The sequence below is a fragment of the Hirundo rustica genome, chromosome 4, assembly GCF_015227805.2.
Source record: "Hirundo rustica isolate bHirRus1 chromosome 4, bHirRus1.pri.v3, whole genome shotgun sequence".
Classification (NCBI taxonomy): Eukaryota; Metazoa; Chordata; class Aves; order Passeriformes; family Hirundinidae; genus Hirundo; species Hirundo rustica.
Window position 1 is genome coordinate 50,213,354 of NC_053453.1, and position 27,406 is coordinate 50,240,759.

At 39.1% G+C, this 27,406-nt stretch overlaps 1 protein-coding gene across 1 annotated transcript; it reads right to left on the bottom strand.

Moving 5' to 3' along the window:
* Window positions 1–27,406, bottom strand: SLC17A8 (solute carrier family 17 member 8). The gene is made up of 12 exons (XM_040062230.2): window positions 26,933–27,406; window positions 19,697–19,952; window positions 17,015–17,133; window positions 13,553–13,667; window positions 12,993–13,080; window positions 10,399–10,485; window positions 9,560–9,699; window positions 7,809–7,958; window positions 5,190–5,322; window positions 3,820–3,930; window positions 2,352–2,479; window positions 1–1,696 (listed from the first exon to the last, which is right to left on the bottom strand). The coding sequence occupies exons 1-12, from the start codon at window positions 27,073–27,075 to the stop codon at window positions 1,358–1,360; spliced, it is 1,809 nt and encodes a 602-aa protein (XP_039918164.2). The 5' UTR covers window positions 27,076–27,406; the 3' UTR covers window positions 1–1,357.

The following is a 27,406-nucleotide window of genomic DNA, read 5'->3' on the forward strand; positions in this document are numbered from 1 at the left end:
AATAAAATAGCAAAATGTATCTGAGAAATGTTCAAATCTTGTATGCATCACAGTGGCTGCATATGGTACATGAGAACAATAATACTGAAAGATCACAAAGCACAGAGTAGGCTAGACAAGATAGCTTTCACTTGAATTTAATGAGGCAGTAGTTAAAATGAGAGACAAATTAAATCACAGTTTACTGAAATTATCCATTGTGAAAAGAGTATTAATGCCACAATGAGTGTCTGAATTGCAGCTAACCATTTGAGATGATACAGCATGCTCCACTGTTTGATTCTAAAAATGGTAGAAAGAGGCTAAAGCCACTTCATCCTGTCAAATATATATCAATGGCAGAGGATAATTACTTTTATATATAGGTACCCTGTTAACTCTCAAATGGTGCAGTGCTTCATCTATAGCAAGAAAAAGACTGAGGCATTGAAAAGTTATAGATCCAGAACTAAATACTTTAATCCTGTGAGTAAGCTTGTTCACCTAAACGAGGACTGTTGAGATCAGGAACTCTATCAGTATAATGCTAGAAAAATATATTCAAATTACTTCACAATAATGAATTGAGTGAGAATCTTAATCAAACCAGGGCTAAGATTTCCTTTCATAAGGATTAATAATATTGCATCACTAACAATGATTTTGTATTCAAAATTATTTCATGCCAGCACAAACTCTTTGGAGGGGGAGAAATTTTAAAAGTATCCATTTTATTGTCTTATCCATTCTCTCTGGGGTGTGCATATAAAGATATCTGCCAATCAATTTGTGCCACCTCTGCCACATGTTCCTCTTCCTCTTGTTGAGTGACTATAATTAATTACAGCCCACTGTCATAAATCTGCTTTTCTCTCTGCTCTGATCTTTCAGCATGAGCTTGTGGTTCAACATGGATTAAGCAGTTCAAATGCCATCCTACAGGAATCCTAAAAAGGCAAAGGAGGGCCACTCCCTACAGACTGTGACACCACAGGAGACCCAGGGATCACACAGATCACTGTTGATCCATCATCTGATATCACTTGTCCTTTTGCTGTTCAGATGAGGTGATGAGGGAGCTCCTTGCTCCTACATTCAGTTCTACAGCTTGCATCAGACAGGAGCCCTGCCGGGGCTGGTCTCCCAAGGTCATGCTGGCTGACCCATGCAGGCTGGGAGAAGATTTAGGATCACTTATCCCAGTCCCATTGTTGTTAGCCTTCTTACACAATTTTGGGAGGGAACTATCACCTCACAAATCTAGCCACATAGCCAGATGTTACATAAATGAGTAAGACAATAAATATGGATACCTTTTGATTTGGGACAACTAGGCAGGAGTCATGGGAGAAGCTATACGAATCTTAAGTTTCAAGTATTAAGACAAATCTTGAAAATTTCCATTTTCATAATGGTAAGAAGTCTGTTCCTTCATGTCTTGAGTTATTTGCTTTTGCTTCCTCCATTCCCTTCTCTGTACTTCACTATTTTGACTGGTAGCACCGTACGTTTTCTTTGGGCTTACAAAAGTTTCATTGTTCATCTCTGTTTCTTCAGCCAGTTCATCCTGATCAATTATGCCACATTTCTCTTCACTGAGGTTTTCGGGGTCAGCCCATTCCTGCTTCTCCCCAGAAGCAAAGATAGCGTAGAATATCACGCCAGTGTAATGCACCAGGGCTGCAATCAGAAAGACGTTCTGCCATTCTTCACGGGTCTGAAAGAATGGTGCAGGTCTCATTAAGTTTTCAGTAATAAGAAATATTACTCTCTGAATTACGCTATGAATTACCACAAATTGAGTAATGACTGTGATCACTGAATCCTGATGCTGAGGACAGAACTATTTATGAGAATCATTGTAAAGATGATTTTTTTATATAACTACAGCAAATATAATAAAACTTGGGGGGGGGGGTGTTTGTTTGTTTGTTTGTTTGTTTGTTTGTTTGTTTGTTTCTCACAGAGAAGTTTCTCTCTTGTATGTGAAATATTTATGGATTTGGAAATGCAGGGATTTCACTAACAACTACATAAGTATTATTGTAGATCAATGTTTGCTTAGGAACTCTACCATGGGGGTATGGATGCATTGTAGAGGAGTTTTCCAAGTCCTATAGGCATTGCACAGTTGTACGGAGATATTGCAGAGACTCAGGCTTGGGTGGTATTAAATAATATCTGCCTACACAGATATTTAGTTATAATAGCTGAGAATTAGGCCAAGGTGGTATTAAAAAAGTGCATGTTTAAGACAAACAAAAAGCAGCTGCAGACACCAGTGATGGAATGGCATCCCCAGGTATCTTTGAAATGTCTTAAATTTGTTGCATTACTTAACCCCTTTCCCAGAAAACATGGAGAAATGTTACCTTATGTTTTGTCATTGCACCAACAATGAGTGGGCACACCATTCCCGACAGCGTCCCCACGCCGTTGGAGATCCCCATCAGAATACTGGCATAACGAGGAGCTATGTCCAAGTGATTCACATTGAAGCCTACAAAAAATGAGAGAAACAGTCAGCTGTACAGCACTGCACTACCGGGCCAACAGGGCTTTCTACAGCCATTCTTGCTGAAGAAGACTGAAAAGGGTAGCAACCTCCCTACCACACCTCTGAAGATTTTGCTGTATAGCAAATAAAGGTTAGTTTGGCCCTGTTTAAAGTGTCTGTACTTTCCATTTTCTCATACTGAAACAGCGAAGTTGGCAAATACTTTTAATTAAGGAATCAATGCCTCAAATTAGTGAAATGTCTTCTATCTCTTTATTTATGTAGTAGTGCTTTTAATTCATTTCTTTCAGGGCTTTAAGTAGCAGTTTAAGAACATGATAAAAAAAAAAATAGAACATAAACCAATAGGAAAAATAATTATCCTTACTGTAGTGTGTCTTTTGAGCGTATATTTTATTAAGAAATAAAAACAAGTACTAAATATAAGCTCAGACAATTATCATTCCTTAGGTAATGAAAATTAGTCATATTAACTGTGGTTGATCACAAGAAATAATGATCAATTCCAAGTGCATGGTATTAAATAAGGTAAGAAGTAGACTACTGGGAAAAACCTGTAATAAATGTTGTTTGATAGAAATGGCCAACTATGAAAGGACCTCATAACTGAGCAGCAAAACCACATCCCATCTGCAGAATCCTGAAATAACTGAAGATCAGTAGTTATTTTGCTGGTCAGTTTTGTCTAATAGTTCCATGCTCTTGGCAGTCTTCTTGGATGGTCTTCAATCTTTTAAACAAAATCTTTAAACTTCATGACAAAAGGGGGGTTTTTTTCAGTGGTGTTGGTACTGATGGTGGCACAAAACAGCCTGAGACTACAAAATGTGGGTGAGACCCATGAAAGTGTTAGAAACAACTTTTGGAGAAGGGCTCGTTGTAGGATGCAACATAGGGAAGGCTGACATAGAAAGCAGAAACTGTGTGCTAGGGTTGGGGACAGGATTGCAACTGATAGCCCTTGCGCGATTATTGACTGCAAAGTAATTCTCTCTCTCCTTCCTTTTAAGCATACGGTTAAATAGGATGAAAAGGTGACTGACAGTGTAAAAGTATGTTAAAAAATAACAGCAGAAAGCTGATGTAAACTAAACTGGAATCAATAAAGAGCAGGTTCTTTTCAAAGCTTCATGTCCTGCGTGCAACCTGTTTCATAGATACTAAAGTAAATTAGTTCAGATATGAGACAAAATAGCAAATACCCCTTAAGTTACCACATTAAGAGCAAACAAAGTAATAGAAATTATGACAGTAAGAACAATGAGGATAATAACATCACTTGTATCATGAATAGTAAAAGCAAGAATAAGATTAATTCTTACCTGAAATTGCAAAGCCACTGAAGCCTACTGCTAACACCAGAAAGGAAATAGCCACACCTTTTGTGTGAGAATAACCAACCACCAAAAGCAAGGTTGCTTCCATCCCAAAGCCTTCAAATGAAACACATGAGAATTAATTACATTTAAATTTCTAGTTGCCATGAAAATACTAATAAGCACTATCCAGAACAGCAGCTTAAAATGAGAGAAAATTCTTTTGTATCTTTTAGCTATTCTTGAACACACTTGGGAGCTTTGTGCATTTGCAGAAATATTTGTATATTTATTGTTTGAGAATATATTCTTTTTTTCTCCTCATTCACTGCTGTATAAATGACCCAAGCATTTGGTAAAGTCAATTCACTGAAACATAGAGGAAAACAATGAGAAAGTGACTCTGTGCAAAAGCCAGAAAAATTCACAAACGCACAAACATTATAGGGAAAGGAGAAAAAGACTTGCCTTTGATTTCTCATGGTTGTAGTCATGTAAGATATACTTGGTAAATGGAACAAAAGAGGGTTTTATATACAACTGTGCTACCAACACAACAGGACATCCCTGAGCATCACAGGGAACTTCCATTACTGGAAATTAACATTTTCTAATATGTAACATCACAATCCTTCTATTTTGTTTTGATTTAATGACACTATTAGTAGGCCCTGAAAATACAATGAATTTGATCATCCTTTCTGAAGATGCATAGACAAGTTATGTGGTATCACTGGCTGCAGGCATCTCTATTTCTAGGAACCCGTGCCATCTATAATCCAAGACAGCAATTGGCAGTGGGCAACTAACTACTCCACAGGCTGCCTGGCTTGAAATATCTTCTATAATTCAATATCAACCCTACACGTCACTGATTTTTCAGTTCAGTAACTGAACTGGAAACAAATTATTTTTGCGGAGTTAAAATCATCCTGTCCATCCTTCGCTTTTTATCCCCTGCTCTAAACCTTTCATCCTAATCTGGTCAGCGGGTTCTGCTGGAAGTAGAAAATGGGAACATGGCCAGTTGCTTCAAGAATATATCTACTGGGAAAGGGTCTCTCCAGCACCATGGTACAGAGTTAATTTTGTCTGTACAAGCTTGCAGGGTGAGGCCTATTTGATCATGCTATGCTATTGCCCGTTCCATTATTTAACTAGGCTTCTTGTCTCCTCCATTTTTTAAAGCATGCTTATATGAGTGAGGATTTATGTCATGAGGCATCAGCTCTCTGCTTAATTCTTCAGATTAACCAGCTATAAATGCAATCTTAAGTAAATTGTGTCTTGTTACAATTAAACATGGGCGAAACTATGATACTTGCATTGACTGCAGCGCACAATTGAAATGTCATATTTTCAGAATCCAATAGTACCTCCACAGTTCATGACCTTCCTTACAGTGGTAGTGGTTAAGATCTTCCTGCTCCGTAAGAAATCAGCCAGTTGCCCTCCAATGGGCACAATGATTGTCATGACCATGTGAGGAACTGCTGACAAAAGGCCAACCTGCAATTAGACAAATGAGTGCTCAACTGTCATTTCTCCTTCAAGATTTATGGACAAGAGAACAAAAACTATAATGTTTCTTCATCTCTTTTCCCCTGCATCACTTTATCTGATTATACCAGATGCTCCAAACTGGGTGAGGGAAGAAACCTCTCCTTGTGGCCCAGGAGGAGAAACAGAGCAAAAGTGAGAATCTCACCTTATAAATGCCATGCAATATCCCTAGTACTCATGGTTGCACAGAAGACTGTTTATATTAAATTCTATTGTAGACATCACAAAGCCCTGTCAAATGTGTCCTGATACTGGAGTGCTCTATCTTGGTTTTCAACTGCATTTATATATTTTTGTTATTCATGTTATTAAGGACTTCCTTCTTGAATAACAAGAAGGTTACCTGCCCCTGTGTAAAGGAAGGAAGCACCTGCACATTGCATAGGGACTGAAGATCATACAGCATAAAACCTGACATCATGATATAATTTTACAAATTATTGAATAATCATATATGTAAAAGCATGGATTAATTTTTATTCCTGTGAGATTGCAACCTACAAACTGATATTCATCTTCTTTTCATTTTCACAGAATCCCAGAATGGCTGAGGCTGGAAAGAGCCTCCTTCTGCTCAAGCTGGATTGCCTAGAGAATGTTGCCCAGAAATGTGTCCAGACAGCTTCTGAGTATCCCCAATGATGGAAATTCCACAACTATTCTGGGGAACCTGTTCATCCTCATAGCAAAAAAGTGTTTCCTCATGTTCAGAAGGAACCTCCCATGTTTCAGTTTGTGCCTAGGACACTACTGAAAAGAGCCTGTTTTCATCTTCTTTACACTCTCCCTTCAGATATTCATAAATATGGATAAAACTCTGCTGAGCCTTCTCTTCTCCAGGCTAAACAGTCCCAGCTCTCTCAGCCTTTTCTCATAGGAGAAATGTTTCCATTCCTTCATGGTGCTTCATTGGACTCTTTCCAGTATGTCCACATCTCTCTTGTACTGTGGAGCCCAGACTGGACACAGTACTTCAGGTGTGCCTTCACCAGTGCTGTGTCGAGGGGAAAGATCACCTCCTTTCACCTGGTGGTCTTTGCATGATGCTGCCCAAGGTACCATTAGTTTTTACTGCAAGGACACACTGCTGACTAATGTCCAGGCATTTGTTCAACTGGACACCCAGGTCCTTTTCTGCTTAGCTGCTTTCCAGCTGGGCTGATCCCAACACGTGCTGGTGCATGGGCTTGTTCCTCCCCAGGTGCAGGACTTTACACTCTCTCTTACTGGGCCCCATCAGGCTCCTCTTAAGCCCGCTTCACCAGCCTGCCGTGGTTCCTCTGTACAGCACGCTGCAGTGTATCAGTCACTGCTCCTAGTTTTGTGTCATCTGCAAACCTGCAGAGGGTACTCTCTGCTGCATCATCCAGGTCATTAATGAAGAAGCCAAATAGGATCAGACTCAGTATGACCCCTGAGGCAGTGTTTTAGTGATCAACATGTCATCTTTCAGAAGGTTTTATTTGAAGCAGTAATTTAGTGAGAAGTTGGAGCTTACTTTCTGGGGTATGCAGTCTTATTACATTGACAGTCGGTTTTACACTGGTTTTAAATTAGTGAGGTTCACAGAGATGCAGCCCTAGCATAAATGAAAAGCAGCTCAAAATAAACAGATGTAATTTTTCTTAATATCCCTCTTCTTCATCTCCATGCTTGCCCATTTAGAGTGTCATTGTTACCATGCCACAACCATTGCTTCTCTTGCAGAACCTGAGTACACAGCGCTCCCAGAATAGATAAATAATGATGGTCCTTGTTATCAGCCTTAGACTTGCTTGAGAAATAATTACCACATAGCAAGTATGTATGCTAAATGAAAGAGTTTTAAAAACTTTTCTGAAACAATTATTCTGTATCCCTCATTCATGCTCCGAAGAGGGAGTGTAACAATTCTGATTTTAAGGAAATGGTAGTGGTGCAGAATATAAATCTGTAAAGAATTTCATCTTCATTGCTAATGAAAAATCACAAAAATCAAGAAGAGGATAAAAATTACCTGGTTAAATGCTAAAGAGTGAACACTAAACACAATGTGCATTTCTATTTACTTGCTTAATGTTTTTTCATGATATGTGGGGGCTTTTAATCAACTATTTCCCAAAATAACTTCCCCATTCTTTCATTTTTCTAATAATTTGATGCTACCATACTTTTATTTCTATCACATCAGCAGAAGTATGTCATCCCAAATACTGGGAATAATCTACTGTAATGATTCCATGTCTATATGGTTCTCCTCAAACAACTAAACCATAGCACTAAGTGTCATGTCCAGTTATTTCTTGAATATCTCCAGGTATGAGGTTCACCTCCTCTCTGGCTAGACTATTCCAGTATTTAACCACCCTTTCAGTGAAGAAATTCTTCCTGATGCTCAACCTGAACTTCCCCTGCTGCATCTCTTAGGTCACTGCTTGCTCTCAAACATTTACCTTGCTTATTGCAAATCCAAAGACTTCTTCAAAGTAAGCAGGCTGGCTTATAAGGAGCAAATAGAAGGTCCAGCTTCTGCAGAAGTTTGCCACAATGATTGCGTAAACTGGCATTGAAGTGAAAAATCTCTTCCAGGGAGTACTAAATTTCTAGGGGAAAAAAACCCACAAAATTGGGTAGACAGAGGCAAAATAAAGAACCAGTATCTTTTATTATCAAGCCTACTAGATACATTGCATACACCTTACACTGCAGATCACTTAAAATGCAAGTGAAATATATCTCTTGAATTACTGGCAAAAAAGACGTAGAGAAATATTTTTAGAACAGTTAGAATTTTTAAGGTGGATACTGCACCACTATTGCCGTACTTACTGAAATTACATGAGGTCTTCTGGAATCCTTCTATTGTGATAATAGGATCACTAAAAGAGCCAAAGAAAACTAGAGAAAACCTTGTGACATTCCCCACTTTTTGGCATGATGCAGTTTGAGACATTCTATTGAAAGGAGTGGGAAAAAAGGGTTGTCCAAGCTAAGACACATGCAGTAGCGCAGCAACAAGCAGCTACCTGCTTCAACCTAATTAATTTAATTCAGAAAAAAAAAGAAAAAAAAGGCCTGTGGCACAGAATTTAATTTCTGTAACTTGCTTTTTGGCATTTTCAATTAGTATTATGTCCCAATATTCCATATAGCTGGAAACATACTTCAGAGACCTACTGATTTTTAATAGAATTCCAGTCAGAAGCTGAATTCTGTAGCTATGGCCATACACATTGATATTCTCATTATTTAAAAAAAAAAAAAAAAAAAAAAAAAAAAAAAAAAAAAAAAAAAAAGAGTTCATTGTGTTCTATAGGCCACCATATACCTGTGGTTATACATGCACCCATGAAGTTGATACCAGTATTCTCTGCAGTAAAATCACCATACTGCAAGGAAAATCCATGACCTGGAACAAGTGTGTGTGTCTCCATCCGAGACCCGATCAGCCAAATTTCAGAGGCACGCTCAAAAAGACAGCCTGGTATTTTACACTCCTAGCAAGGCTGTTACCCAAAACATGTAGAGGAAAGAACTGGAGTTACTTTTTTCTAAAATGTTCAAAACGGAAAGCTAAGAATGAACAGTTTATCAAGAAACACCTTTGTTTTTCACTACTGGCAAAAAAAAAAAAAAAAAAAAAAAAAAAAAAAAAAAAAAAAAAAAAAAAAAAAGTTGTCTAAGGGAATGGAAGGAAGTTTGATGGGAAAATAGGTTTTAACTCAAGGTTTCCAGTATCTTCCAGGAGAGGATGCAAAGTCTTCAAGGACCTGAGCTGCTGTGAGAGTGAGAACGGCAGACACTCACTCCTTAAACTATTTGCAATCATCCTTAATAGCAGTTAAAAAGGCAGCTGGATAATTTGACATCTGCAGTCATATTCCTATTTAGCTAAATCCATGAATATTTTTTAGAACAAGCATGACAGTTACTCAAGAGCAGGAGACCAGAATGTGTCATTCCCCCCCACAACCTATCCCTTCCCTCCCTAGATCAGAGAAGATCCGTAAGCCAAGGGCTTAAACAGCATTATGTGTTTTTCTGTACTCATCCAGTCCAGCTGCAAGAGCCTGATTCTGAAATTCTCTTGAAAGGAAAAGCCCCTGGTTCTGCTTCTCTTATCCAGCTAACAGTATCCATCCAGTCATATGCTCATCTTCTGCGAAGTGCTCACAAATGACAAGGAAAGCCTTTTTTTACTTACACTTGCATTAGCTAGGCTGGCTCCTTCTCCTATACTTGTTTCTATATATATCCTTTCTTCACTGGTTATTGTTGGATGCACAGCAGGGCTCTCATAGGCATGAAGCAGCCAAAACGCGTACCAAATAATCCCGAACATTCCTGAAGAGGCAGGAAAAGCAACTTGGCTTTCAAAGCCGATAAAGCTACACTTAATATCTGTAAGCCTTGAAGCTTTTTTCGAGTGCCAGTTAAACAAAATCTGCATAGAAATTATGCCCAGAAAATATGGCAACTAACTGTGTTTATTGTATGCCTACTTGCAAAGCATTTGAGCATTTTGTCACTTTTATCACGTTATGCATGGGGTAAAGAAAAGGCAGGAGGAAAGCAGACAGGTTGTAATGTGATTGCAATCTGCATGAAGGTACTTCACCAAAAGATGGCAATGGCAAATCTTGTGGTGTGCTCTGTATCTCCAGGGAAGACAGAGAAAACCCACCTCAGCTGGGCTGCTGATGTACAAGACTGGTTGGAGCCACGTCTGCCATACACTGTGAGGGGAAGAATGAAGCACCACAGACCAGCCACAAGACTATACCCATGGGAGCACTTTGTAAAGGCGGTGTTGCTTTATTAAAGATGAGGAGCATGGGGTCATAACAATTTTACAACCTTTTGTAAGAGATGATTATGAAATGAAAGCTCTCAGAATCTGCAATAAGTAGGGAATAAATTGGAGCACCCATTCGCAACCTCTTCATTCATCAAAACAACTTTGATTCATCCTTGTTAGACGTTTTAGTAAACAACTGGCTGTACCGATCTAGTGGCAGATGTCCTTCATGTTAGGCAACTCACCATAAATATAAAAGACTGATGACCATCCTATATACTGTACCAGCACACCTGCCAGTGGCATGGCCACCACCGCACCTGCGTAAGACCCTGAAGAGAAAACAGATTAGTAGAACATGTCAGCTGTGGTAGGTGTGCCCAGCTTTCAGAGCAGATGATGCAGACAGGTGCTCATGAGAGCAGAAGTGGAGGAATGTGTTTGATTTTTTATGAACACGGAGAATGGAATGGAAGCTACAAAATTTTGACTGGGGTGACAGGAAGCTCTGACCCCTCTTGGGTCATCAGTATCATTTTGCAGAGTTGGGCCCTGTAGGGAAATAGGATTTGCAAATCCAAGACTGATGGCAAACAACTACAGAAACTATATGTGTGCACTTGAGTGGGAAATCCCACCTGGCACTGTGGTGTACAAGGTGAGTTTTGGAGAAGATAATGGACCAAGTTTCATAAGCTTCATGGAGGAATTCTGATGACTGCAGATATGTTGGGAGGCTCTTGTCATGGCCCTAGACCCATGACCACACAAGCACTGGTAGCAGAGAGGGTGTTCAAACCATCGCTGAGTCTGTGTAACCCTGTTTAATTCATGTCAACAGCATAAACAAACAGCTGCAATAAATGAGCAATGTTGACAGGGAGAAAAAAGAGGATAAAAATGTGGTCTGTGCCAAGGTTTCTGATTGGGAAATACATAATAGTGGTGAAATATATTTCTAAGTGTCATCTGGAAAGAGATGAGTATTTAAGTGCAATCTAGGCAACACGTATCAGTGCAAGACAGTGCCAATGAATTTACATGTGAAAAGTGTTGCTCAGAATTATTCTAGGAAATGAGAGAATTGTGGTTTTGAGAGAAGTACATGTTTTGTTAATAAACATTCGTTAATGCTATACTCTTTAGCAAATGCTTCTCTGCAATGGTTCACAATGGTTCTTCTCCCTCATCTTCATGCAATTAATTTTTCCTACAGCTTGTCTACAGAAGAGCTCTAGGCCAGAATGTAGATAGAAGAACCAGGAACCTGCTTAACCTGTATTTTCCTAATTTTTCCATTGCTCCTATGCACCTTTCAAGTACAGGGGTCAGTGATTTGTAGCCACTAAAACAGGTGTCAAGCTGAAGGATGGATCTTTGTCAGGAGATCTCGCACTAGGAATTTCAAGGAGGGAACACTGAGGGTGGAAAGGCTTTTCTTTGGATCTTTTCTTCTGAAGAAAGTTGTTTTCACAACTAAATAATTAAAACATGAAGCCACCTCTAGTAAAAATAAAATACCCAAAATATACAAACATGGGTGTTGCTGTGTGTTATTTGGTTTAATATTGTATTTCATTTTTATATTGGGTTTTATACTGGTTTGTTCCGTACTCCTCTGTTCTTCTGGAAAATGTTATATCCCGAGGTTTGTCCCTGCCCTTTTCCCCGCCCATCCTCCCACACTCCTCCCAGTCCCCTCCTATGGGTCCTGTCTGTCATTCAGCTGTTCCACCCAGCTTCTGGAGGGTTCGGGTGAGGACAGCGAATGATAGGGCAAGAGCCGAGGAGGTTCCTCCCTTTATGTTCCCATTGGTTTCTTTGAATGTCCCTCCAACCCTGTTCCACTCCCACCTTATCCTTCACTGGGTGTTGGTTTGTCCCCTCCTTTAGCCCCCCCTCTGCATATAAGCCCAAACCACACGGCTGGGCAGTGGACTTGATTCAGGCAGCCAGAGAGGGCGAAGGTCTGGGAAGGACCACAGAACAAAGACTGAATAAAAGCCTTGGTTTCACCCCCAGATCAAGCCCTGACTCCCCAACGGGGTATTGCTCTCTCGTGCTAAGGGAAAAGTTCTCGGCAGCCTCCCGAGTTTTTAGGACCCAAAGGAGCTCTTTTGTCTGCTGCTTGTCTTGGGCTAGCCTGGGCAAAAACTGAGCCGGGTAGCTCCGTGAAAGACAAGTGACACATGGGACATTTTCCCACTTGCTTCAGTCCTCCTTTTATCCTTTATCTTGCTTTTTAGCGCTGTATTTTCCCCACCCATACAACTCTACTGCTGATGGACAGATTTTTTTTCCCTATGATTTTTACATTTTTACTGAACTTTTTCTCCTCCAGACATTCGTCTTCAGCTGTCAGCATTGGAAAGGGACACAGAGAAGAGAGCAAAGTACATGTCTGATCATAACTCAAAACAGAATGAAGCAGAACAGCTCCTGGCAAGAATTTACATCACTTCTGCTGCAGTATATTGAGCAGTCAACCTAAAGTACTGAAGTATTTTTCAGAAAATTTTTAAGTGCGTGCTTGTTTAGGAGCATCCATTGAGTATGTATAATTGGAATTCCTAAGATGAAGTAAATGAAAAAAAAAATATATAATTTCTCTCATGTGAACCTCTAGACCCATTTTAGTTTATTATGAGAGCCATTCTGAATGTTGGTTTTAAATGATAAAATGATGACAAAAAAGGACTCACAAGTTCCTAAGCTTAGGGTACAAGCTGATTGTAGCAAAGGGCAGAGGGTTTGTGCATCTCCTTCAAATAATAAAATTAATAAAATAAATCTAATAGGGATATGTGTTTACATAAACCAGATAAGCCCATCAACTCACCACAGAATGAAGTAGTAGCCAACCTGCTTCTCTCCAGTGGTGGGGCCCACTTACTCCACATCCCGTGGCAGGCTGGGTACGTGACACCCTGGCAGACATTTCACACATCACATGATTTGCTTTCACTGAATTCCACTTGAAGTAGTTGCTGATACTATCCCTACTGCCTAGCTGCTTGTCACCATAGAATGATATAGGAAAGGTTAGGTAAATCTGGAAGATCTCAATTGTTTTAATATGAAGATGTCAAACTCATCTGAATTACCTATTACTTGAATAGTAATATGTTCTGAAGTAAAAAAACTGTTTAGTATATGCAGCTGATGGCACAAGAAAATGAAAGTAACTCAAACTGCAGCACCAGAAATATATATATATCTTTATTTTAAGTAATATTAGAAATATAAATCAGTATATATTAAAGAATTATCATCTCAAAATGAGTAGCAAGTAAAACTGTATATTGATCAGAAGCCCTGATCGAAAGAGATCTTACAACTTCTAGAATCAAATCTCAAAATCAAACTGTTTGAAAGGACCAAAATGGTGTGTGCTCCTACCTCCACCAAACCTTGAAGAATCCTTACAAACATCACACAGCCATAATGCACTCTTGCTGCTGAAGGGATGATCATGTTCAGTGTAGATGTTAGAAAAATAGCTGCCCCAAATACCCTATGGAGAAAAGTAGCATGAAAGGGAATACAATTATTATCTATTCTTCAGAAGTGCTTTCATGTTCCACTTCAAAATATTTATAAACTTATTTTAAAATATTTTGTTACAATTATTATTTTTTAAATAAGTATTTAAATTGTTTGCATTTCAGTCTCTGAAAACTTGTTCACAGGAAATATATGTTACTTCATTTTTGTGTCTGGTCTTATTCACAGTAGGATTAATTGCTGTGTTATATCATGAAAAATTTACAGTCAGAGAAAAACACTCTTTTAGCTAAGTTCTCTATACCTATTGACAAAAGCAACAGCCCATGCCTAGACAGCTCATTATCTGAGTAACAAGAAAGCACTAAACAGATGAGCACAAAAGCAAAGAAGATGAGTAGGCTAGCAGAGAAGAGTGACAAAGGAACTGATTTATATAGAAAACAGTCTGGAAATATGAATTGGAATACAAAGCCCACAGTCATATCTTGACATTTAGGAGACTGCTTTAAAAGTCAAGTAAACATTTAACTAAGAAATAGGTACTACTTATCTCTCTGTTGTGATCCTGAAGAAAAGACTTTTGCTTTCTTACCACTAATAGAAATATCAGGTCTGTTATCATAACCCTATTGACTCAGGAAACTACAGCAAACTATGTGAATTAATATCCACGTGTAAGAAGAAACTGTAACAAAGAGAACATGTTTAATTATCCAAAGAGCTATCTCTAAAGACTGAATTTCCAAACTCTACTATTTCTTTTAATGCTGACTCTTAATATGCCTAGGTTGTAAATACATCATTTGTACTGAGTTAGAACCACTCTTCTGCTGCTGTTCAAAGGGTTGAGTATTGTTTCCACAGAGGCAGCATCTTTTCATGAATTCACTGCCATTTATCCCAAAGAAGTAGGTCTCCACTTTGACAAGAAATATTACATTTTTTTTCAATTAATTTACATATTCTGTCCTGCCTACCACAATCCTTGGGCGGCTGCCACTTTTGGATCAAAACAGACTTCTTCAGCCAGACTCCTCTGCCCAGCAGGGTGCTCTTACTGGAAATTGATATCAAGAGATGCCTCATGTTTCATGCATCCGTCAAACAATGCTGAAATCACATTTAGATGTGTATTTGAGGATAAGCAACAAGTTAAAGGGATGGTCTCAGTAAATTGTTGATGAACTTTTTGGTGGAATGCAGATCTACATCAATTTGGATAAATGTATCGAGAAAATTACATAGTGCTAGAAAGTTTTCGTGCAAACCCATAAAGCACTCAATATTTTCAGCCATTATGAGATCCATTTGAATCCCACAATATTAAAGATAATTATGTGCATTAGAGAAGTGCCTGGGTGGGTCATCCATACATATGTTCAAGGCTGCACAGTTTAAACAAGTGGCAAAGGAGTCTTTGTCTAAATCTGTAAGGTCAGTAATAGCATAGAATGTTATTTCCAGAGTGCAGCTGCAACAAAAGAAAATTTTTCCTCTTTCTGAGGCTGGTAGGTTCATTGGCCACAGGACCTCTGTCTTCCTGCCCTATGTCTTAGTAAATAACCCCTCTGAAACTGAAACTTGGCACCACTGGTGAAACTACCTGAGCTGAAATTTGTTGGGTAAACAAGGAATAAAGGAAAAACATTAACTTAATGAATCCTATTACTGCAGATAGAAATTCCCTTTGAGCTCAGCTCTTGAGCTCTTTTTGTTCCTCAGCAAATTCTGCTCCTAAACCCAGCTATGATGGGCAAATCCATAATGTGATGTTGTAGTATAGCATTAGATTGGGTTGGAAACGCTCACGGGGATAAATGCATAGCTTTCTGTGCTTGTGCACAGCCTGTACTTAAGGAAACACTCAGCTGACAGAACACATCAAGTTACGGTGTAAACATGGTTGATTTTACTGCTTTCAAGTAAATTAAGGAAACAGAAGCTAAACTAATAATATGCTGAATTATTCAGCTAACGGTGTGCATGTCGGGGTTCTGGAGCTCTTCTGCTACAAAAGCTGGTGGCAAGACTAGAAAGGCTGGAGAAGTAATTACACTTAGCAAATTTGTTTGGCTTACTTGGCGGATGGAAAAATATTCTGCGTAGGCACTGTTATGTGGTAGAGAAATGAATAATTGAGGATGCAAACAGTGTTGAAGAAGCAGCACAAACCAAACTCTGAGTAATTTTTGGTTATGGACAGAAACGAATGGGACTGAACAGTCTGGGCAATTCTGTGGGACTGAACAGTCTGGGCAATTCTGTGGGATGATTTTGTTCTGGAGAATTTTCCACAAGGGCATATGGGTGGGAAGAACTTCCAGGCATCTTGTAATCCCTATAATTCTTCACAGAATGCAGAAAGTAAAGTACTTTGATTTGGGGCAAAGTACAACATATAACTGTTCTTAAAAATCTTTTCCAACTCTGACATTATTTGTAGATAAGTCATATCTTTTTTTGCAGAGAATGAAGTTAGTACTAGCCATCTTTTTTGTTATTTTAATCTGTAGATCCCAAATACTCTTAACATGCACATCTCATGATCTCATTCACAACCAGGTGTCTTCAGACAACCTCCCTCTCTCTTGCGATCACATTCAAAGTTCTGAAGACCTTTTGAAGTAAAGCCCAAAACCGAAGTTAACATTGACAAAATTAGCTACTTTTCTTATTCACACTTTCAAAAGCAGTTGAACTTTTTAAAAAACCCAACTAATTAAATTTGGCTGACAAACACAGTAATCATAAAAAAAAAAAAAAAAATCTGTACAGATTCTCAGACTTCACCAAGTAGAAATCAGGAGGCTGTTAGAAGTTCTATGCACTCTTAATTACAGTCAGTATACTGTATCCAGCCATGGCAAGATATTTGTGTGTATGAGGATCGATTTGTGACTTCAAATTATGAATAGTTCTGTAATTTCTTTATGCCCAGCTTCAGTCCACAGGGAATTTTCAAAGGAGGAAGACCAAAAACTGCTGGAAAACCACTGATTGGCCTTAAGTTGAGCTAAAAAGCACTAAGGCAACTTAATAAAGGCAAATGCTTCAACCACTGTTGGAAGAAATAGGTGTGATTTTCCTAGAACTCTCCAGAAAGCATTATTGTTTCAAGAAGAAATTTGTAAATATTTGAGATGAACAAGTTAAATTGAAGGAATCAGACATATACTCATAATGGAAGTCTTGTCCTCTGAAATAATTATTGATTACATGCATAAACACTGAATTTTCAGCTTCAGAAGTGCGTTTCTGAAACACATCAATTCTCTATTTTAGTATTCTCATTCACACAGTGTGAAACAGTTGTCAGGCTCAAAAGCTTAATTCATTTGCTTGTTGTTTTCTTACCTGTTAGCAGCTAGTTTGTTTGAGATGAACCCTCCTGGAATTTGTGTCACAATGTAACCCCAGAAAAAAGAGCCATGAATGAGTCCAACAGTCTCTGGATCCCAGTTGAATTGGGCTGTCTGTAAAGGAAATGGGACACAGGCTGTAAGATAAAGCACACTCATTGTAAGGTAACTATTGCTTAGAAGTCATACAGAAGCCACCCTGTGCTCCAAATCAAGCCTCTTTACACTGGCTGCTCAGGGTTGCTGAGCTTGACAGTCCCCAGTTAAGGCAAAAGGGTATTCAATTCCCCTGTTAGATTACTGCTTTGCTCTTAGGAGCAGGAAAGGTTTCATCCGTAAAGTAGCTAATGCTGGACCTTCAACTTTGCCACTTGCCACTGCTTCCCCCTGGGCTCCTTAAACTTGAAGCCTTTGCTTTCAAGACTGCTCAGTTTTAAGAAGGATCTGATACCTCTCAACAAACATATCAATTTTCCCAAGATTTTCAATGTTGCTTAAGTCCTTTGAATTGATTTTCTTCCTGGTCAGATTTGTTCATGGTTCTCTGTGTCAGGGCCAAACTCTGATCATCTACTGTCAGCATTAAATGGCATGGGAACAGAAAAGAGTTGGGGGCAAGGAGAACATCTGAAGACAAAGCAATCTGAAAATAAAACCAGGTAACACTAGCCAGTGACTAGTTTATCTTCTGTGAGAAGTGATGCCAGTTGTAGGGCTGGCTGCATTTGGACACAGGAGGACAGCCATAGGCTGGTCATAGGTGGTTTCTAGTCAAAAATGCCTGCAGCCAAGAGAAATGTTTTTACCACATACCTCATCCTTGAATACCAAGTGGTTTCAGTCTTCTTGAGGTTCATCCTAAACAAGGATTTTTCTATTTTCTGATGACATTTTTTGACATACCTTGTTCAGAAGAGGGATAGTCAATGCCCAGGGCAAAACATAGAGAAAATAAAGCAAAGAGAGGATGCCCTTTCTGCCCTCCATTCTGGGTCTGAATCAGTATAAACATGATTGTAAGGCCAATGTTAACTCTTTCTCCATGAGCCCTCAGCTCTGAAGAACTCTCTTGGAGCAATAAGAAACCACAACATTGTGCTTTATTATCGTTTTCATGCTAATCGCATGTCTGGGAAAGGTGGCTAAGAATTCTGTGAGGAAGCAGCACAGATATCTTTTACATTCAAAATTAAAACTGTCACAAAAATACCACAGAGAATTGGCAACTACAGTGATAAACCTTAACTTCTCTTTTTTTGATACTACCTTCTGCATGTTAAAAGAAAAGCAGTTTTTCCCACTACATTGATTTTTTTCTCACAAAGAAGCTAATTGAAAAACAGCTTCTTCTTTCACCTACAGGAAGATGGCATTAATTAGCCAGACATATTTAGAGAAGGCTAAAGGGTTTCCCTCCTCATCAATATGCATTTTGATGTGTCCCACTTTCCTGTGCTGATGCACTTCTGTTTAAACACCTCATTCCCTACTAGCAATTTCCAGCTGAGTTTCTAGGCAGTGTCAATTTCTGAAGGCAGAAACACCATGAGATATGGAAGAAGGTTTCTCCTGATTCAGGGGGTGCTCATGCCCAAACACTATGAGTTTAGATTTGTGGAAGGAATTTACTCCCATTTTCTGAAATTACCTTTTCTGAGCTTCCCAACCTATGCAGGTACATACTTTCTTTTTCTTAAGTACAGAACCTGGAAGTCCCAGCAGGACCATGGGGAACAGGGACTAGACTGAATAAATACAACTTCAGAAGGAAATCTAAGCATGGCTCCTAAGATCATGAGTCATGGAGATGGGCATACTTTTAACACTGGAAATTTATGATGGACATTTTCTGCACTCTTCTTTACCAAAAGTTAAAACATCTAGGAGAAATGCTGATGAATATTTGCACAGTATTTCATTCAAGTCAAGATTCCTGTGAATTTGTTAGGACAAAAACATTCAAAAGATATCCACAAAAATAAGTCAACAAGTAGGGCAAATGGAGAGACTCAAGTTCATGAAATCCATAAAGGGACACTTGACATAGCCAAATACCGAGGGAGGATGGGCAACGCTAAAATATGGATTGAACCTGCTGGGGTGCATTGCTAAAGCTGTGAGGCTCTGCTGTGAGGCACATACCATCCTCTGATTTAATTTGAAATTAATTTGGCACCTAGCTCTTAATAGCTCCAGACAACAATCCACGTCGTCAAAAACCTGTTGCCTTATTGTCAGTGACGGCTTCAAAATTTTTAAAACTATTCACTGATATTAATGTAGTGGCTGCAGCCCTACATAAAATAATTGATAATTCCTTCTGCAGCAGCATCAGAGCACATTTCCCTGACAGAGAGTAAAAAGCAAAACCTTCTACCACCACAGCAAAATCTGTCTACAGCTGACAGGGACCTGGGAGACATGCAAACTAATTCAGTTCCTGTTTCTGATACTTATGTCCTCTTTCTGACATTGCAAATACTCAGATCTTGAAGATTTTTAATATCCCTTCATCACATAAATAGGAATTAAGTGCCTGCACATCTATGTGCATCAAGACTGACATGTCTTCCTCCTGTTCTTTAAATCTGTGTACACACAGGGCATTGCTATGTGGCATTTGGGTGATCTTGCAATGGGATCTGCTCAGAGGAGTGAAAGGAAGATGTTTTCTCACCTGCAGCTCTGGCTTTCCATCGACATAGACAGTGCTGTTGTTGACCATCTCCACGATGGCCACGCCCAGGTTGCACCTGATGCCGAAGGAGATGCAGAAGCCCAGGCCGCTCATGATGGCGATGATGTAGCGCTTGGGCAGGCCACAGCAGTAGCACTCACACCGCGCCGGCTGCTGGCTGCTGGCCGGCACGGGCCGCCCCTCCGCCGTCAGCTCAAGGGGATCCTCCTCCTCCACATTGGTGCCATCAATCTTCCTAAACAGATGAAGAAAGAAAAAATGGAGGTGCCCTGTTGTCTCAGTAAAATTTGCTGAAACGTGGATGGACAATTCCACGCTCCGGTAGCCTGTTAACTCCTGTTGTGAGGTGTTTGTCTCCTGGTAGTGAGGCGAGTTAATGCTGGACAGGCTGTGAAAGGTTAGCAGAGAGAACACTTTTTCCTGACTGACTTCTGAAGTTTGCGCATCTGAGCCATCTAGCCAGACAGCTGGCTGCAAAAATGTTCACAGGCTATTCATGAACATAACTATGAGATCTAACTGGAGGTCTGTTGTGATAAATTACATCTATTCTTAGGAAAATGTACATATGATTAAATTAACCATAATTTCTAACTAGATCTACTAAGCAGAGCTGCCAGTAGGTTTCAAGAAAAAGGGAAAATACAACACAAAGCGTGGTTTCACTCAGCCCCAAACTCCCTGGAATTTGTTTTCTCCTGTGAGACAAAAATCAGGGCTGTACAGCAGGAGAGAAATGTCTCTGGCATCAGATCCCCTATTAAAGATGCAAAAGAGACAAGCCCAGACTTTCTCTGCCTGGAGACATTTGAAGTCACAAGTTCCCTCTTCTCTGAAATATCCTGCCACTACAAGGACTTTGTTTGCTCCAAAGTGAGCCCCTGCAAATCCTATTGTGGAACGTGTTGCCCTTTGTGTAAAATATTTGCTATGAAATGAGATCTGAAGGCAGACGGGCTTTCTGGGGAGTGGATTTCCCATTCCTCAGCAGTGGAGGCTGAAAGGGCTTTGCCTAGGATCAAATCTGGTGTGGCAACTGCAGCTGGGAAGAACTGGGAGGGGAAGTGCCAGGGATGGGGCCTGAATGGGAGCAAATGGCACCCAGTCATATCAGCCTGTGAGGGGTTGCCATCAGCTACCAACTAACGCAGGAGTGCAGCTGCTCAGGCTTTGCATATCCAGCCCTTCCTTCTCCTACAGGCAATCTGGCTGAGATATTCATATTAAACAAAATGACACTTCCATGCAATCTGGAATTGCATGATAGTGCAATTAAAATTTAATTTGGTCTCTCAATCTGATTAGGGCTATTAGCATTGGGCTGCAGGACCAGGCAAAGTCTGTGGTAAGAAAGGTGAGGTAAGAAAGAACTAGACACACCCACCAGACCAGACCTAGATAAATCCTTTTCTAACATTACCTTTCCAAGCCCATTTTAAAATGCAGATTATGGTTTTTCTGACATGATGAAACATTTAAGGACATGGCTAGCTGTGAATACGTGACTAACCCACTGAACACTAACCATAAGCTTAAGGTTAAGCCTTTACTAAGAGAGGCCTTGATCAGCAGCCTTTAAACTCTGGCATTACTCTGAAGCACTGAACTCAATATCCAGATCTTTTTGTGCCTACCATGGAGTACTGTGAAAATAGTAAATTAACAGTAAATTAATCTAAAGGAAGCCCAGCTTGTCATGTAAAATGATGAAATTATTTCATTCACTCTCTTCTGATAAGGAATAATTTATTTCCTTCTTTCACACATCTGGCTGAGTGTATTTGAAATCTAATGTATGTATTTGAAATGTATTTGAAAACTCAGATTTCAATATGAAAATCAACCATAAACAAATGCTGACAGAGCATACATGGATGAGCTACATCTGATTAGGCTGGGGTTTTTTGGGACGCTGTTGGTTTAGTCACAGCTTTCCTCAGCTCCTGTAAGTCTAATGTACTACCCATAATCTAACAGATAGTACTCTACACTAGACAGTTTGCAGATATAGGTGCTAAGTATGGCTTCTTGTGCACTTAAATATATCTTTCCAATATAAAGTTCCACTTAAAAATTTCCTCATTTTTAAGCTCTAGAGCTAACTGGAGCGTCATTTACTATATTATTCCTTTTTACATCACAATATAAACCTATTTCAGCCATAGTCTTAGCAAAAAGAATATAAGCATGCTACAGCTCATGTTTTCAAGAAACACTAGAATCACGGTGTTTTGGGCCAGAAGGGAACTCCTGGCGTTATTTTATGTAATCCCTTTCTCAAACCAGTGTTCATGGCACAGTTAAATCCTTAGCTCATTGTCAAACTGGAGCAAAGACTTTCCATTCAAGCAAGGTAACACAGAAAGTGTGATCTTACTGTGGTGTTATTGGGGGTGATTGAGATCTTATGATTCACCTGCAGGGAAACAGCATTTGTTAGTGAAATGGGAGTACAGAGACTAATTCCGTCAGGCACTTTATAAAGAAGACACCACATATTCCATGCTCTTTGTGTTAATAGAGGTAGGTGTAAAGAGAATGAGACACCAGAAGTAAAGACCTCAGGAAGTGAAAAAACAATTGAATAATTATTTTTTAGAACTGTTGTCATCTCCAAAGTGTTCTTACCAAGCCAAAAGAAATCATTCGTCTTCCTCTAACAGAATATAAGATATTGATGGAATTAAATCAGTTAACTGTTTTCCAAATATTTGTATCTTTACCAGGCTCTGTTTGTAAGAGAGACATTAGACTTTAGTGGGTGAATTATTTTGGGCAGCTGGCAAAGATTAGACACTTCATACAAAGACAAAACATCTGGATGTTTTCAGCTGACTGTCAATTCAGATAGGCATCCTTCTGCTCCAAATTCAGTGATAAAAGTGGTGATCTAGGACTAGAATTATGGACCAATACTGTCTCTGCAGAGAAATTAATTATTCTGCTCTTGTTCTTGACTAAGTAAAAGAAACATGTTGAGGACTGATCCATCACCCCAAATCCACTCAGTTTATTTCCTACCCCCAGAGATTAATTTCAATGCCTCTGTACCAGGTTTGTCTTGGAGAAAACTATTTTTCAGCAGCAGTCCAAACACATAAGTATTACAGCTGTGCAGACATTCACAAAGCCAGTGTCTGCACTGTTTTCTTGGTTTATTGTATTGAACAGGTACATAATGAAGATATGGAAACTCCATGAAATGATGAGAATTTTATCTTCCAATTGATTTATGCATTTTCGTAGTGTCAATGAAAATTTTTACTAGTTGTAGACCAATGACTTAGAAGAAAACTGCTTCAAGGCCAGTGCTTGCCTGTAATTATCAGCCTCATGCAGGAGATGCAGGCATGCACTTTCCTGCACAGGAAATGTTCACTCATTAGATTTGGTTTTCCTTTTTTCAGCAAACGTACAACACTTGGCAAAGAAGAAGAAGTTATTTGAATCTGCATCCATATTATGTTTCTAAATGTCATAATAGCTTTGTGTAAAATTTCTTTTTTATTCAATGCCTACTCTGGCATATACAGAATATCGAGAGAATCAAAGAAATTTTAAAAAACCCTATCAATAATAAATAAATATATAGAGCACATATACATTCAGCACTCTGTATTTAAGGGGGTTTTAGCAGAGGGATTTTTTTTTTCTTTAAATGATAAATTAGAGGTACTAGAATTTAATTTTATTTTATAAAAAACCTCATTGATTCTACAGTAAGAGGCAAATGTTAATATTTGTTGTGTTTTAACACAGATTTCACCAGATGTGGCAGCCTTTCACAGGCAGCTGGAGCACAATCATACACAATGTTCAAAGCTCACACCTACAAATCCAGTAACTACAATGATCCCTACATAACTTCAGAAACCCATACAGTAATTATAAAACATATAATTAATCCAAAAGCAGATAAATTCTCCTAAGTTCCTATTAATTCTTCAGGGATTTGTCCAGGTGATAATTTTCTATAATAAATCCTGTATTTGATGCATTGGTACCAAATCCCAGCACAAATATCCAAACTCTCTTGAGTTACTCGGCATGGGATCTCTCTTGCTGGTTTCTGCATGGTATTTCCATGAAACCCACAACAAGTTTCAGACACCAAGGGACTGCATGTTCCAGGTGCTGCACTCTTGGGCTTCAGGGCAGTCTCTCCTCAGCCCAGTCATGGAGTGCTGGAGCCTTGTTTGCTCCCAGAGTGCTGCGGTGCAGCGCTGCACGAGTGCACTGTGCCCTTGCACTAACACTGCTACAAAGGCACAACTCATATATCAGCTGGGTCTGGACACCCTACGCTGCGTTCACAGCACTGCGTGGTCTGGGAGGCATTAAGCTCTCCCTGCCTGTGTGCAAAGGGAAAATCTGAGACGAGTAAGTCTCTGTGATCCAGCACAGTCAGAGGAGCCCTGTCCAATGCAAGTGTCTTTAATCCAGTTTCAAGATGCAGTTTTCGGCAATTTAGGCTAATTCACCAAGAGACATCTACAGCAGCCAGAACTACACCTATCAGGGCTGCACTTCATATAGCAGCCAAGTGGCATGGAACTTATGTTATTTTACATTAAAAGAGACAATACTTGGCTGTAAACCCACTTAGACATTTCCCACTTCATCAGGAAGCCCACGCTTGCCATTAGCTGGTCCAGGACTCCTGAAATTCTTAGAATAAGAGCCTAAGATCTTCCTTCAGTTTCTGACTTTTTCCTTGACTGCAGTAAGTTCACAGAAGGACCAAAGTGTTTGTGTCTGTCAAGAAGATCTGCATGAAATCTTTCTTTTCTGAGAAACGTAAGGATGACAGAGCCACAACTCTGATATTCATTCACCCAAGCCTTGAATTCTCTAATTTTTTTTTTTTTTTTTACTGCCCCACTGTGTAAAATTAATCAAAAAAAAAAAAAAACAAAAACAAAAACAAAAAAAAAAAAACACCAAAAAAACAACAAAAAAAACCCCCAACACTTTTGCATTAAAAAAAACTTTTATACAAAGCATTTTTGACATTTTCTAAAACATCTTCTAAGATCTTACAAATTACACAGCTGCCAACAGCCTAAAGAAAGGATGGCTCCCGGGTCTCTCAGTTCAGTCCTCCCTGCCTCCCTTCCAGGACCCCAACACCCTGAAGTCACCTCCTGTGAGCAGACTCTCATTTTGCAGCACCCATCAAATAAGCACACCTGTGAGGAGGCCGTAAGTTGCTTTATGCTGCTTGTGCAAGACAGAGGAAATGTGGCAGGAAGGCATAGACAAGTCATATTTACCAAAGCTAAAACATATTTTTCTACCTACTTTGCCAGTTTTGGCATCAACACACCACAGTCAATGAAACCACACTTAGAGGTCTAATCAAGGATGTGTATTTTAATAATTCAACAAATTACGATGAATGCTAGAAGAGAAACCAAATTCTTTGCTGGTTTTCCCCACATTAAAGACAGTTGGATTGGATGAAGAGCAAAGTCAAGGTTGCAGCTGGTATATAGGTATATGTACCACCATACAAGTGTATGCTCCATTTGTAGACTAAACTGTAGAGAATGAAGTTTATATTAAAAGCATGCATGTTTCTTTCATTTATGGAAACTTTCAAATATGACTGCATATTTCCTACAAGACTGCTCAAGATGAAGCAATTCTTACTTAGATCTCACTGCAGACACAGTAAAAAGGCTTTAGAGTTTGTATTATTTCCTCTGCTGATCGGTACATCTAAGGAAGGTTCTGTTTATGTTTAAAACAGAAAATAATTAAGTTCAGCAAACTTTCTTGTATCTCAAGTGATATTTGGCTTCATTTGATTCAGGAGCAGTGTTGCTGAAGTTGGCTGCCTGTATTATCAACTGTGTAGGAACCAGCATGACCTCCTTAACACACAGCTACAAGAGAAGAGCAATCTGGATAACCTAAAGTGAGCCAGGTGTACTGCCACATCACGTATTCACTAGATACAAATCTTACGGGTGTTTGGTCAAACTGGCCAGCAGAGCCCACAGCAAAGAGAATTTATCATTGAATAAATTACTTGAATAAATGTTCTAAAAAATAAACAGATTTCCTGGAATTACTGTAGAGTATTGTAAAAGTAAAAAAAGCAAAACATCAGGTTTCCTCTGTAATATTGTAAATTTTAAAAAGTTAAATAGAAACTGCGTAGAGCACAGATACTTTGTTCACATGATAAAGAAATAGAATAACTGCAGTATGACATATATAAATTCTTACACATTTTCTTGTGATCAAAGGCTTGTTTTGATATACCAAGAACTATTTCTTGACTCAAAATAACATTCCCAATAGAAGGCAAAGGGGTGGATATGAAAGCAAATACAATTTAGTCACTAGAAACACCTTCAGTTAAAATGTTGGCCTGATCCACACAAAGATTTAAAACACTGCATCAAGCATGGAAGAAATGCCACTAACTCCTCTGGCTCTCATCTACTGATTACACAAATAAGTGTTTTCAGTAGCCATTACTCACAGAAAAAATCTTCTATTTAAATGAGAAATATATTTCCCTTTATGAAACTGGTCATTTGTTAGATCAGATTTTCATTTCACTAAAAATAAAAATCCTCCATTTCTTGGTTCATAGAACCATCAGGTTAAGATGAAAATCTTTAATCTTTTTTTCTGCTTTTGCTAGCAAACAGCTGCTTCTCCATATTCTCCCTCTAATTTTCTAGTGTCAGTAAACTCACACATAAACATTTCTATTCAATACATTTTCTCTTACTGATTTGGAACAAGTTTTAAAAAAGTCCAAACCTGTAATTTAGGAACATTAAGTCTAATTTCAAGAGTGGCTTTATTGAGAGTGTTAATTCCCATTATATCCCATTGAATTACTGCTTTTTCTCATGCAAGCTAAGCCACAAAATTAGTCATATTTAATTATTTAAAAGTTTTTTTAATTAAACATATTTTCAAGCTCTTTTTAATGTTAGAACATTATTTCATAATTTATTTTCATCTTTTTTTTTTGTTTAATATAAGTATTCTATGATCTACACCCATATGCTGTTGTAACTGCTCCTTTTACATCTTCTGTCTTACAGCAAGCTATCTCACTCTCTGTACTCGGATATTCATTTTGCAACTCTATGTTCTATTTTTTGTTTATACATTTTTTTTTTCCATACTGCATTTTTCTTAATAAATTGAATCAATGGACCTGTCAGGGAATTTTCTGTTGGGTTTTACCTTCTCAGATTCCCCAGCGAGTCACTAATGGTGTTCTTCACGTCTTCCTTTCCTGGGTTAAAAAATCTTTCTTTCAGTGAACCAAGCCCTTTGAAAGGCATTTTGTCTTTCTTCTTCGGTAAATCCCTTATGCTAAGGAGCATTCACTTCTGCTGTCATATTTCCCAATGCCAGAGTCGGGAGCCTCCACCAGTCCTCTGTGACCTCTGCAACAACAACCAGTTGCTCAAGACAGGAGCAGGTAAAAAAAAAAATAATAAAAACCCCTCAGATCTTGTAAAGCCAGAAGGGAAAATCTGTGGAGCGAAGCCCCTCAGAAGCACTCAGAGACTTGGCGTGGCCCTTGGAGCAGCTCTGCTGTGCTCGGTCGGTACCTGTGCTGGGCAGCTGCTCCGGGGGCAGCAGCTGGGAGCTGCAGGTGCTGCCGAGGGCCAGCGTCCCTGGGCAGGACGTGCTGCCTTCTCCACAGGCAAA